Source organism: Ipomoea nil, unplaced genomic scaffold (assembly GCF_001879475.1).
Source record: "Ipomoea nil cultivar Tokyo-kokei standard unplaced genomic scaffold, Asagao_1.1 scaffold1956, whole genome shotgun sequence".
Lineage (NCBI taxonomy): Eukaryota > Viridiplantae > Streptophyta > Magnoliopsida > Solanales > Convolvulaceae > Ipomoea > Ipomoea nil.
In genome coordinates this window covers 835,332-849,560 of record NW_017618384.1, presented here as the reverse complement: position 1 = coordinate 849,560, position 14,229 = coordinate 835,332, and the positions used below count along the sequence as shown (strand labels likewise).

The following is a 14,229-nucleotide window of genomic DNA, read 5'->3' as shown; positions in this document are numbered from 1 at the left end:
TATATATATATATATATATATATATATATATATATATATATATATATATATATCCTTAACATATTTTCATATATTTTAACAAATTTAAAAATTAAAATAAATAAATAAGATAACAGTATCATTTTCTTTTTGAAAAGAGATAACAGTATCATATATAATTACATAATTTTAAAAATATTAACTACAATCTTGAACTTGAGAAGCAAAATTATTTTATATGCTAATATAAAATAATTTTGCTTCTCAAGTTCATATGTTAATTATTTAAAAATATATATATTTTATGTTATATATATAACATAAAATATATATGTTTTTAAATAATTAAAATTAAAATGGCAAAATTTATAAATATGCAAGGTTATCTTACATAACCTAAGAAAGAGAAGGGAATCACATTCCCTTCAAAATTCTATGTGGATGGAATGTTTCATTCCGGGAGAATGTTAAATTCCCTCAGATAATATGAACCAAACAATGTTTCATTCCGAGAAAATGTTAAATTTCCTCAGATAATATGAACCAAACAAAAGAATGTAAGCTCTCGAATGTCACATTATCTTGGTTATGTAATATAACCTGAACCAAACGCCCCCTTAGGGTTTGTTTGGTTCGTACATGAAAATCAAAATCAAAATGTTAATCAAATACTTAGTAATAATAATGAATTTTGGTGAAAGTATTTTGCATATTTGGTAGTAAGGTGGAATTAGAATGATTGGCAATATTGATATTTGATTGTGTATGAGTGTATGACCCTATAATGGGAATAAATATTTTAAAAATATAAAAACAAAAAAATAAGGCAATTGATCCTTAAGATGTGACATCCAAAGCATCAATATGAAAAAAAAAAAAATCAAAAGAAAAATCTAAAAGTACTAATCCAAACTCAAAATTTTGATTACCAATATGATAAAATGATACCTATTTTTAATTAGAGAATGAAATTTTTAATTGAAAGGATAATCAAATCTCATAATTGCGTTTTAAAAAATTATCAACCAAACACTAACTATGATTTTAATTCACATTCCTAGTGTGTAAACCCATGAACCAAACACACCCTTAATGTAATTTCTAAATATATCAATTTTACATATTAATGTAATATTAAATATTTTAAGAATTAGATTGAAAATAACTTTAATCAAATCTAGGTGAAATAAATTAAATGGAATGGAAGGAGTACAATTTTGATGAACATACCTTCTCCACGCAAGGTATATGCTGCATATATGGAGAAATGAATGGCTTTTTGACAAGCCTGATATCACCAGAAAAACACAGTATAACTAAAGAAAAAAAGGAATTCATGAGTAAACAAAAACAGGCATACTGGTGAACAAAATTTAGATGATTTAGAAGATGAAGATTGCAACATGGAGTCTGTCTAATCGAAAACAATGAAATATGATATCCCTTGTGTGATTTAAACATTGAACAGAAAAGCATGGAAGCTCAAATACTGAAAAGAAATTATCTCTTCCCACCGCCGCCTCCAAGTTTAGGACCCTTGCCAGCAGGGCCTTTGGGGAAGTTACCCTTAGTAGCTGTCTTTGCTTTGGCCACCACTTCTGCTTTCTTTGCCTTCTTTTCATCCTTGGTTTTCTTGATTCTCTCCTTGATTTCACTGGAAAGATTGAAAGGAACAAAACACAAAATCTGAGAATTGGCGGTGACAAACTTTTACGTATAAGGGAACGTGAATATATTGAGTTTAACATGCATACCGCAAGGCAGCTTCACGAGCAGCATCACGAACTTCTGGCTTTTCAGATCTTTTCTTCTGGATGACTTCCAGTGTGGCACCAACAATAGACCTTGAGTAGGGCTTCTTGGTAGTTCGGCGCCTCTTCTTTGCAGCTTCAGCAGCAATATCCTGTGAGTTATGAAAAAGAAAGATTCAGTAAGGGCAAAATTTGTTTTCCAAAAAAAAAAAAAAAAATTGATCAAAGCAAGGATGGTTATAAATGATGATCACCTTCTTATGTTGTTTACGGTAGACTGCTGTCCAGGTAAGTTTTGATGGCTTCAGGCGGTTGTGGAAGTATCTCTTGCATTTTGAGTTGGCAAAAAGGAAAACCTACAATGGCAGGATGAAAGTTATTAATTAATAATTACCACCAGCCTAAAATAAGGTGGTCCATAGAATCATTTTACTAATCAGCAACAAATAGTCATAACAGTTACCTGAGAATCAGACCGAATAAATCTGATGCCCCTCCCAGGATAGATTTTAGCACCACTGAAGCGGCAAAGCTCAGTCCTGATAAAACATTAGATAGGTGGCAGATGAGACTCATATGAGCATTCATTTAACAAAACAACTCATGTTTAGGGTGCAAAAAGGAGATGCTAAAAAGTTAGGGGCAGCAATGATGAACCCAAACACAATTTCAAACAAAGATAAAGACACCAAAGTGCAGATAAAAGTCATTCAAACGGTTTGCACAATATTTGTAAAGTTGCACCATGGGTTCAACTCTTAATTCCTTGGATCTGTAAGTGCAAATTCAGGGAGATGTTATCATATTGCACGTGAGACCTGATATAACCAAGGCATATAACTTTATAATTTCTAGCAATCTAGCCACAAACTGCACCACGGGGTTCCACTCTACAATGGCATATAACTTTATAATTTCTAGCCACAAACTGCACAACGGGGTGCCGGGACGCAGGGGCTCAGCTTCTAATCAATACAAAGCAAGTTTGCAGAATATAATATATTCAATTAAAGGCTTTGCTTTACAAATTAATTACTCCGTAGTTTATTCCAAGTAGTAACCTTGGTTGCATTGCATAGCATTCTTCTTCTTTTCTTTTTTTTTTTTTCCAGCAATTGGGTGTCCATACCCTGAGTCAATTTCAAGGGTGTATACTAAGCATCCCCCAATTACTTGGGAGGCCATGGTCTCCAGAAACAGACCTAACCAAACCCTAAATTCCAAGCTTTCTTTCAACCATGAACCATTACGCTATCCTTCATTTTGACTAAAGCATAAAATATTTCAATACGGCATTATAGAAGGCACAACCTTTCTTCATGCTAAGAAATTTCCTGTTTGCTAAACCGAATAATGTTTTTTATTTCCTTTACTGTAAGAAAGGATGCATTTGATGTTTGTGAAGCAACGACAAAGAGGGATAGTTTTATTACAAACATTTTTCAGAAAATGCGATTCAGAGAAAGAGAGAGAATCATACTTGAGAACCATGGTTGATTTAGCTGCTCCGCTGCGCTGTTGACGACTCCGCCACTCCCTATATCCTCTCTGCGGGTTTATTCAAAACCCTAGATTAGCTGACCAATTTAACAGCCTTGCATTACGGTGTCGTCTGTTCTTGTCCGTCTTTCGGGCCTTAGTCCAAGTTGGGCTTTGCGAACTTCGCCAAATGCCCAAACTTTTTTGTGCCATAATGTTCTTATTTACATTAAGACTTAATATCAGTTGAGACCTTTCAAATATAATGGCGTCGTTACACTTGGTCTTAAATTTTTAATTTAATTACATGTGGTCTTTCAACTTTCAAATTTAATTATTCATAATTTTTCAATTTTCAAGTTAATTACAAATAATCATTCAACTTTTAAATTTTTAACCATTCCTAGTCTTAATTTTGCTCTTAATTACTTAAACTAAATAAAGGATCATGGCTAGTTAAATTTTAAAATTGAGAACTATGAATGGTTAAATTGAAATTTTAGGACTAAGTGTGACGATGCTACTATACTACCCTTTAATAATACAAAATTCTCTAGCATGGTACTCCTAAGCCGTATATGCACGTTCATTTGGCTTGTAAGACGTGACAAAATCTGTCCAAAGCAAATAGAGTCAAGTGAGGCCTCACCACCAACGATAAGTGTGGATCGTGTGGGCACATTTATAGAAGATACGGAGCACATAATCCATAAATGTCCTAAAGCAGTGGCTCTCTTGGAAACTCTGATACCCAAGGTCATTGTTTAGAGTGATTCCAGTAGCATTGTTGAGAACTTCATGGTAGATAATATCCTCATAGCAAGCAGAAAGGAACTAAGCTATAGGGGAGTTTAAATTTGCATGTGTTCCCCGTGAGCAAAATACAGTAGCGGACCTGCTTTCGCGGATTGCAAAAGACCGTTCGCGTGGCATCACAATATTTGAGCAACCTCCTGATGAGATCTAGGAAGCCTGGGAGGATGATCTACTGGGAGTCCCAGCATGGCGCCAAATGGAAGATGTAGAGTAGCTTATTGTTCCCCTGTGGGTATTCCCTTCCTCTTGATCCAAAAAAATTAATTAATTAAAATTTTTTTTTAAAATAATCTTAGAAGGCATTTTGGAATATAGAATCATAATTGGAATCAAATAATGTTATAATGGACTAAGTGTAATTGTAATGAGTTAAAGTGAAAAAACAAAAAATCTCTTTAGTAATAAATAAGAATTAGAATCAAAATAAATAAATAAATAAATATATAAAATATATAATTCACACACACAAGTTTTTGAAACATGAAAAAATGACTTATTTTTGTCTTTATTTTTTATTTTATTGTTCAAAAATATGAGAAAGAAAGGGTAATAAATCTTATAATTATTAATCGATTTGAATCCAAGAGTAGAATAGCAAAATTAGACAAGCAAACATGATAATAAGTATCAAATATGATAGTAGGATACAAAAGTCACATACCAAATGCCACCTTAATTGATTTAAATGTAATATTAATCACAAGAATAGCGTTTAGTGCTTCTTCTTCTTTTTTTTTCTTTTTTTTTTTTTTAAATAATTATAGTGTTTGGTGCTTTGTTTCACCAAATTAATATTGTCTGAAAAAAGATGATCCATCCACTTAACCACCTTTTCATGGCAAAATGATAACATCAAAATATTTGGTGAAACTTTTTATAAAACTTTTGATCTATCTAGAAAGGTCATAATCACCTTTATACCTAGTACAAGTATGCAAAAAGCTATGGACTTTTGCATTTGAGCACCAGAATTGAACATAAACAGAGGCAATTGGCCTATTGTTAAATGCCAAAAGACAGACAAAGATGATCAGCATTTCTTCAAGATGGGAGCAGAAGTGCAGCAGAGGCCAAAGCTTCACTGATTCACATAACAGTACAACACCCTTGTGCAACTATGTTGCCTGATAATCTAAGTTTGGCCAATTTAGAAAGGTTGCATGTCCTGGCACATACATGAGTTTCTAATTACTACTAAGAAATGCTTGAAATTTCTAATTACTACTGCAATGGTGTTTTCTCATGCTGCCTTTGCAGTCTCCCGAGCCAATGCAAGTTTGGCTAGCAGACCGCATAGCTGAAGATACGATCCCACTCCATCGCAGATCCTCATATGTGCAAATCCAGTTTCCTGCAGCCCCATTACAGAGGACATTAATGGTGCTAGGTAGAATACAATGGATAGCGGATTATTAGTTTATCTATGAAATGCAAACCTTCATGAATTCCAATTTCAGGTATTCTGCCATATCATAGTTCTTTATAATCCGGAAAAGGGTTGTGATAATGTCAGTGGGAGAATAGCCCATATCATAGAGCGCCTTTAAACCCACACAAGCATCGTCAAATTTCCCTTCAAGTACATTGCGTACAATATTCTTCACGTGAAGGGGATGGGGTTGGTCACATACCTGCAATTCTTCCAGAATAGTAATTCTTAGAAATTACGAAATGATGGTCCCAGAATTAGTGAAAAATATTGCATGTATAATGAATTCCGATAGAATTATAATACTAACAGGTATTTATACTAAATTACGGCACACAATATTGAAACTATATATCTTTCCATTTAAGATTCCTGAACTACTAGGAAAGTAGGGCAATCAAGTAAGTCCTAAATACCTCCAACACTTCTATAACTTGACTCTTGAGAATAAGCAACTGTCCTAATCTAAAATTTAGGGATATTTCTAAGTATTCTAGCAATAGAAAACAAATGAAAAGTGTAAAAATAATAATAATAATAACAATAACAATAACAATAACAATAACAATAACAATAACAATAACAAACAATAACAATAACAATAACAATAACAATAACAATAATAATAATAATAATAATAATAATAATAATAATAATAATAATAATAATGAAAAGCTAGAATAAGTATACTTGGAATTCTTAATTGCTATTGTTGATGTGTCTCAGTCTAACCTTGAAAACATTTTCTTGGTTGATGAACCCGAATCCACTGTATGTCGCTTGCAGGTTATTTAAAGCCTGTCTCATATCTCCATCAGCAGTAAATATAATTGCCTCAAGACCTTCTGGTACATAAGGAACCTGCAAAAGATGAAACATCCTTGAACAACATATTTCTATCCCTTTTCACAATATAGCTATTCTCAACCGTATTCAAGAAGTCATGCACAGCATAATAAGGCATGAGACCAAATTCCAATGGAAACGCAATTTAAATGTAGCTTCAGAAAACGATGTACCTTTTCTGCAGCAACCACTACCATAAGTCGTCCAAGGATCTCTTGATCAGATAATCTGCCAAACCGGACTAGGGCACATCTACTCTGGATAGGCTCAATGACTTTAGAAGAAGTGTTGCAGGCAAGACCAAAGCGAGTAGAGTTAGAATATATTTCCATCGTCCTCCTTAAGGCTTGTTGAGCTCCAGTTGTCATGCTAATAGGTATTCAAAATGACAATAAATTTTCATCACCACATATAAACAAGAGGATGACTATCAAGACAGAAAGAAAATCTGTTTCCAATTGGCCATATGAATGAATCAAGTTGATGAAAATCACACAAAAGCACGTATGTTTCCAGGTATCTGGAACCAAGAATCACTAACCTGTCAGCTTCATCCAAAATTATAATCTTATGGCGGCCAGGGGGAAGCGTGACTTTCTTTTGAGCAAACATCTTAATCTTGTTTCTAACGACATCAATCCCCCTGGACAAGAAACATAAAAAGTGATCAACATGTTACTGTCACTGCCTCAAAAATAACAATACCCAAAGAGAGAAATTGAGCTAAAAACTATAATTATCTTACCTATCATCTGATGCATTTAGCTCCAGAACTGCTTCCTTCAAATTTGGCCCCAGAAGTTCATGAGCAAGAGCAAGTATACTGGTAGTTTTACCAGTGCCAGGAGGACCCTGAAGAACATTTTCCAATAATGAGTAAGAAAGATGAAATAAACTAAACCAACAAACTGAACCCGCCGATTCAATTTGTGAGCAATTTCTTTCTTCTTTCACCATATATGTATGAATTGAAATTTGCTTCTTTTGCATAATCCTGGTTAAACTATTTTCAACAAACTTCCAAAAATCCTAAATGAAAACAGATTTTGGGAACTTTAAGTCTTTAACAAGATACTTCCAGTTTTTATGACCTATCTACTCAATTTATCATTGCACTTGAAGAGCTGAGTTCTAAATCAGGTTCGACTATAAATACAAGGAGTAAAAGCCCACTTCTTTCCAAAATTCCACCATCACGTTATGAGTTCAAATCCTCGGGTAAGCAGGCAATTGAAAACTTCACCAAAAGAAAAAAACGAAAAACCATAAAATTTACAGCTTAGCATTTAGCAATCTATGGTAGGTACTCTCGTTTTTTAGACTCTGAACCAAAACACAAATCAAAGAAATTGAGAGAATGCATAAATGAAAGTAGCGTAACATGGGTCCATGTCTATCGCATCATTGCTTACAGCTAAAATGAGATTGGGCATGTTTCCGTCACGGGCGATGACTTGGAGCCTGGCGACGGCGTCTTCGTTGCCGACGATGTCGGCCACCTTGGTGGGCCTGTACTTCTCGACCCATGGGATGTCAGGGCCTGACGCAACAGAAGAAGATGACGCCATGGATGGTTGGGTTGAAAGAATGGCTGTTATGCGATCCCTAGAGCTTTGAAGCGAAAACCCTCCCCAAATTCTTCAATTTGGAGGGAAACAACGAAGCTTATAGAGTTACTAGTTTTTTTAAATGAGATAATGCCCAATAATTATTTTTAAATAAGTATTTCAAAGTATATCAATGCAATATTATATAGGAGATGTTCATGCATAGGTAAATATAAATGTTGAATTTGTTTATTTAAATCGGTAATTTAAAGTATATAAATGCAAGATAATATATGAGAGATTGATTATAATTGTCACTAAAATAAATGTTTGCAACTTTGTAATAACGCTAGTTTAAATACGTAGTCTTAAAGCGATAATCTAAATAAATACTACTTTTGATTTAAATTTCTCTAATTCTTCTTGATTCTCGTTTGGGTAGCATTTGTTTTTGTTTTCATCTTTAGTACATGTCCTCTTTTTCTTTTTTCTTTTTTTTTATTGGTAGTGTGTCATGTGCAATTAGGTTACTGGTATAAGCATAGAGGGAATCATCATGCAATAAGATTATGGTGTACGAAGTTTTAGATTTGTCTTGCTGTGTATATGGCTGAGATTTTATTTGTAATATGAACTCTTAAGCGTACAAACACTTATTGATATTTAGTAGTGGTAGTTTTTTTCCTAAATGTTTCATGTGTTGTGAGATGTGTGTCGTAGGTTATCATCTGAAAGTATTGAACAAAATATTAATATTTATTATATTTGTATAATAAAATCCTTGATAAATAAATAAATAAATAAATAAATAAATAAATAAATAAATATATATATATATATATATATATATATATATATATATATATATATATATATATATATATATATATATAACATGTTTTGTATTATAACTTTGATATTTAATTACAAGATAATATAAAAAAGAATACAATGAACAATGTAGTGAATATAATAAATTAATAAATTTGAAGGTAAGGAATCTTTGAATTGTAGAAAATAAAGATAATATAACTAATGAAATTATATTTCTTTTAAGTTTTTTTTATAATGAATAATTTTTTAAAAAATAAAGCATTATAAAAATCTAATTCTAAATTAATTAAATGCCGCATATGTATTATTTTTTGTTGTAACTACTAATTTATTTAATTAATAAGAGTATAAAGTGTCATACATATTTTTCTTCAACAATAATGAAATCAATGATTATTTTTAATTTCCATTCCTTGTTGAGACAAATTGTTTTGAGAGTTTGTCCATGACAATTGCTACAATTACTGTCAATAGAGGATGATAATAAATAATTCAAAATATATAGTTACAATAGATATTAATATAATGATATAGTAAAAAATTAACTTACAAATTTCTTTAGAAGTTTTCATGCATTGATAAAATTTTGATGTGTAAACTTGTTCAATTGAAGCTAGTAGGATGTTAACATTGTCAATTATTTGGAAAATGATTCTATCGTTTTAGAGTCCATGTGTAATTGTATTTATGATCAACAAATTTGTAGTTAGGCCACGCAGGACGCAGGTCTGACAATAATGTAAGAACAATTTTGTCTGATAAAAAAATAATAGTATAATATTTGTAAAGTAATGTACAATTGTACCATTATAAAAAAAAATACAAAAAATATTAATACCATAATAGTCTAAATCATTCCAATCATGCAAAAGCATAATTAAAATATTAAGTTTTGTTCTAAATAATCAGAAGAAGATTAATTAAAAAAAACTTAACCTAAATTTCTTTTCTTTTTTTTTAAAAAAAAAATAAAAAATTCAAGAAAATCAAATGATTTTAAAGTAGTTCCTGATTTATAATCTTTGAATGCTATGTATTTAGTCGAGCTAATTATTTGACCAAAGTTTATGTTAAATTTTATATTATATATATATTTTTTAATACATTTTAACATATTCATAATTCATAATATATGTTTAACAATTATGCCAACTATACTTGGGATGATGTTCGAACCTAAGACCTTATATAAATTAAGAGTATGTTAAGAATAATAAATAGTTAACGGAATATTCTGTTACTAAAGTTTAAACTAACGGAATTTAGGGTTATTTAAGGGAAGAAAATAATATAATAGAGGGTAAATAAAGAAAATCATTAAAAGATATTAAAATCAAAATAATATGAACCATTCATTTTAAGAAACAATTAGTACCGACATTTTTTTTTCCAGTGGTGAAAGTAAGTCGTGCAATTTACTCATTATGGGGCTTGTTTGGTTATCAGCTGGTGGTTAGCGGTAGCGAGATGTGTTAGTGGTTATCAGATAACGGATTATATTAGCGTGTTTGATCAACAGATTGTATTAGTGATTTATAAAAAAATATTTGATAAAATTAACTGTTTAAATTAGCAGTTAACATATAAAATGACTTATATACCCTTATAATAATTAATAATAATAATAATAATAATTTTTTTTTTAAAAAAGAAGGGAGCAGCGCAAGCTACTCCCCTCTTGCTCTTGTATTCCCACTTTTCCCACCGTCCATCGGTGGGAAAAGAGGGAATGGAGCCTTGAGGCTCCTCAAGGCTCCACAAATTCATTCGTTGCCCATATGGGATGGGCAACATTGAGGAGCCGTTTTGGCTCCTCAAATTGAAGAGCCATTTCTCAAAAAAGAGTTTTATAGTTTTTTTTAATTATATATAAACAAGGGCGTTTTGAGAAAAATTTAATTTTTCTCAAAAGAAGCAACACAGCTGCCAGCTATCTTCACCCACTAACCAAATCACCATCGTCTTCTCTACCTCACGTCAGCAGCAAACCAATAACAAAAAAACCCAGTTTTATTATTTTTCTTTCTTTCTTCCGAACGCAGCACTCACCATCTACCTTCATTTTTGTCGTTCTCTTTTTGCGTGGAACTAATAGAGAAGAGAGAGAGAGAGCTTTGATGAAGATGATGTTGATGGCGACAAAGCTATGACGTGGAAGAGGATGGTAGAGCGTGATGACAATGATGATGGAGGTTTGTTGTTGATGATGAAACTGGAATCAGCGAACATTTAGACCTATGACTCTCTGTTTTTGGCTTCCATTTCCTGCAAATTTGTATCAACTGTGAGGGAGAAGTCTAGCTTGTGCATTCGGCACGGTGGTGGCAAGAGGTGCAAGATGGATAATTGCACCAAAAGTGCTGAAGGAATCTCTGGACTCTGCATCTCACATGGTGGTGCCCGCCATTCTGTATCCTTGAGTCTAAAACCTTCTTTCATTTTGTGAGTTCATTAATTCATAATAAACATCTAATGCAAATTAGTCTCAAAATGTTGAATTCAAGATAAATATAATAGCCAAGGTTTGATGAAAGTGATCATTTAAACTTGTTAATTTCATCTTTTGAACACTGTATTAAGTTTCTTCTGTTTGCCCTTTTTTCTTTTTTGGCAATGGTAGCAAGATACTGTTTTCCATCAGATCCTTGGTTTCATATTCCTTGTCATATGTGTGTCCAAGCTAGTTATAGTTTTTCAAATATCAGTGAGAGAAATTAGTGTGGTGCTGATGCTTTGAAGTTCAAATCGAAGCCATAGTTATGGTGATGACTACATGCATAAATCAACCGGAATACCGCTCCATCGCTTTGTCGTTGGCTGTCAATGGTGCGCTGGTGACAATGATTCGACGCGTGGACTGCTTCCTTCTCCCGGTGCTATGGTTGCTTCTCGGTTAGGCGGTGGTAGCTCCCATGGCCGACAGTCCAGGCGTTGCAGCAGGGGGCAGCATCGCGGGGAGAGGATAGACTGGTCGACACAATCTTCTTTGTAATTGGAGTAGTTTTTTTTTTAATTAATTAAAAATGCTTAATGGACAGAGAAATAAGGCCACGTCAGCTTATTACCGTGCCATGTCATCAGGATTACCGGAAAAATCTATAAAAAGTCCTAGGCGAAAAAAAAATGATTTATGGATCTAAATATCACTTATTAATGGTGTGGGATGACACTTTAGCCAATGAATTGCTATCGTAATTTAGTTGTATGAGATATATATATATATATATATATTTTTGTCTAGATCTATAGCAATTTTGTCATTTAAAAAAAACATAATATCAATGATCGTATTTACACATTATTGAACATCTTTGTAGACGACATTGGTAGTAACAACACAATATTGTCCATCATCGTCTATAGCTAACCCTTCAGTTCATCAGGATGGATGAGTCGGGTGAAAATATATAATGGTAGAATATTAGTCAATTAGCAATCCTTTTATATTTTAAGTCAATTAGTAATATCAGATTCATTTTCAGCCAATTATTCTTTTTTATTTTTAGTCAATTAGAATATCATATGTAGTGATATTTGTCCCTAATTTCTGTTCCATTTTTAATTGATGGATGTATAATATTATTATTGAAATATTTTCGTTCCATTTTTAATTTACCTATACTATTGTTTAAAATATGTATTTACTATTTATTATGTAGAATATTGCTATTGAAATATTTTCGTCCAATTTTAGTTTCCATTCCATTTTTAATTAAAATGCAATGATCTAACCATTTTTTTTTTCATATTAGTCAATTATGGATCATTTTTATTTGTAGTCAACTATTAATATTTATTTTCTTTTATATTTTTAGTCAATTACTAATATCATATTCATTTTCAGCCATTTTTTTTATTTTCAGTCAATTAGTCAATTAGAATATCAGATGCAGTGATAGTTTTACCCAATTTTCATCCATTTGTAATTGATGATAGAATATTATTATTAAAATATTTTCATTTCATTTTTATTTTTCGTTACATTTTTTATTTACCTTTACTATTATTTTAAATATGTCTTTCCTATTCATGATGTAGAATATTATTATTGAAATATTTCATTTTCGTTTTTAATTTACCTTTATTTGATGATGTAGAATATTATTATTGAAATATTTTCGTTCTATTTTTAATTTTTTCGTTCTATTGTTTAAAATTGTGAAAGATTTATGACATAATTGTGATTTAATGTATTATACTGTGTAATATTATTGTGAAAAATTAAAATCCAATGATCTGACCATTTTCTTTTCCATTTTAGTTAATTGTGGATCATTTTTTTTAATTTTCAGTCAATTATTAATATTCATTTCCTTTTCCAATTAACCTCATTTCTCTTCATTTTTTCATTTTTTATTTTCAATCAATTATTAATATTCATTTTTTTTCCAATTTACCTAATTTCCATTCCATTTTTAATTGATGGTGTAGAATTTTATTGGGAAATATTTTGTTCCCTTTCAACCTTCGCTCAATCGGCTGTCAATCCTCGCGTACTCGCTTCGTCGACGGCTATGAGCTTCCCGTCGACTGAGGTCAGTCGCTGGTAGCTGGCTCTATCTTCTCCCTTGAATTTCTGTCGTTTTATAGGTTAAATCGACGGCTTGTTCATTCCTATATTTGTGCGCCATCGAATATATGTAATGGTTGTTTAATTTTGTTTAATTTGTTCAAGTTGTAGTCTTCAATTTCACCTAATTGTGACCTTACGGGACAAATCCAGATGTGTGTTGTCAATTTGAGAACACACGATTGGGTTTTAGGTTTATAAATCCAAGTATGTGTTTCTCAATTTGAGAAACCATAGTCTGGATTTATGTGTAACACCCCTGATTTTACCAACATTTTAAAGCTTAAATTCAAAGATAAGCAAAATAAACATCAATCATCATAAAGCGGAAGCTAATAAAACCCGAGAAAGGTGTTATGCCACACCCATAAAACTATGGGTGCACATGCTAAGTCTACAAAATCCATCATAACAATACATTGTCTAAGGCACACAGGACACGACTATCTAAGGCTCACAGGCCCAAATCTAAACAGAGGGAAAAACAAGGCTACGCTAACTAGAGTCCACATCTAGCGTGCTCTCCAACTAAGCAAAACCTGTAAAACATAGGGATAACACCCGGTCAGCGAATAATGCTGGTAACCCATCAATACGCGTTAAATAGCATAGTATATAGATAGGTATAATCAAAAGCATTTGAGACTGAGGAATACAGTATATAGTCATTTGAAAGCCAGAAGAAGATCAACATCAAAGACTCATCACACTCTCAACAAAGACCGAGGATCATCAACCTCAACAAGACCACAAGCCACAAACAACAAGGGACAACACAACTCTAGATGCAACCTACCATTCACAAGGTAGAGTTTATCAAAGACATGCATATAAGCAAGGAAATACACAATCACATAATGACAAATTCACGTTCTAACCTTATACCTTAGTACCACCCTTATGGCTACCACGGCCTTATCACAGTTCCAACCTGTACCTCTGAGTGTCACCCTGTACTTCTGAGTCCAACCTTATCCC

At 32.2% G+C, this 14,229-nt stretch overlaps 2 protein-coding genes across 2 annotated transcripts; both read right to left on the bottom strand.

Moving 5' to 3' along the window:
• Nucleotides 1-1,312: 1,312 nt before the first annotated feature.
• LOC109146963 (60S ribosomal protein L24-like) lies at nucleotides 1,313-3,327 on the bottom strand. The gene is made up of 5 exons (XM_019294612.1): nucleotides 3,211-3,327; nucleotides 2,194-2,269; nucleotides 1,985-2,086; nucleotides 1,734-1,882; nucleotides 1,313-1,633 (listed from the first exon to the last, which is right to left on the bottom strand). The coding sequence occupies exons 1-5, from the start codon at nucleotides 3,219-3,221 to the stop codon at nucleotides 1,480-1,482; spliced, it is 492 nt and encodes a 163-aa protein (XP_019150157.1). The 5' UTR covers nucleotides 3,222-3,327; the 3' UTR covers nucleotides 1,313-1,479.
• Nucleotides 3,328-4,996: 1,669 nt separating this feature from the next.
• Nucleotides 4,997-7,974, bottom strand: LOC109146965 (replication factor C subunit 2). Its single transcript, XM_019294615.1, has 7 exons — nucleotides 7,713-7,974; nucleotides 7,046-7,152; nucleotides 6,842-6,943; nucleotides 6,474-6,669; nucleotides 6,187-6,315; nucleotides 5,462-5,656; nucleotides 4,997-5,376 (listed from the first exon to the last, which is right to left on the bottom strand). Exons 1-7 carry the CDS (start codon nucleotides 7,866-7,868, stop codon nucleotides 5,266-5,268), a joined length of 996 nt encoding a protein of 331 aa, XP_019150160.1. The 5' UTR covers nucleotides 7,869-7,974; the 3' UTR covers nucleotides 4,997-5,265.
• Between the last annotated feature and the right edge of the window lie 6,255 nt (nucleotides 7,975-14,229).

What these genes read in the sequence shown, in the direction of transcription:
- LOC109146963 (XM_019294612.1), bottom strand. An exon ending in TTATTCGGTCTGATTCTCAG is followed by an intron (nt 2,087 to 2,193) that starts GTAACTGTTATG and finishes CTGCCATTGTAG; the next exon opens with GTTTTCCTTTTTGCCAACTC. An exon ending in ACCGTAAACAACATAAGAAG is followed by an intron (nt 1,883 to 1,984) that starts GTGATCATCATT and finishes CATAACTCACAG; the next exon opens with GATATTGCTGCTGAAGCTGC.
- LOC109146965 (XM_019294615.1), bottom strand. Translation starts at nt 7,868, where the DNA reads ATGGCGTCATCTTCTTCTGTTGCGTCAGGCCCTGACATCCCATGGGTC. An exon ending in TGCCCAATCTCATTTTAGCT is followed by an intron (nt 7,153 to 7,712) that starts GTAAGCAATGAT and finishes AATGTTCTTCAG; the next exon opens with GGTCCTCCTGGCACTGGTAA. An exon ending in TAGTGGTTGCTGCAGAAAAG is followed by an intron (nt 6,316 to 6,473) that starts GTACATCGTTTT and finishes CATCTTTTGCAG; the next exon opens with GTTCCTTATGTACCAGAAGG.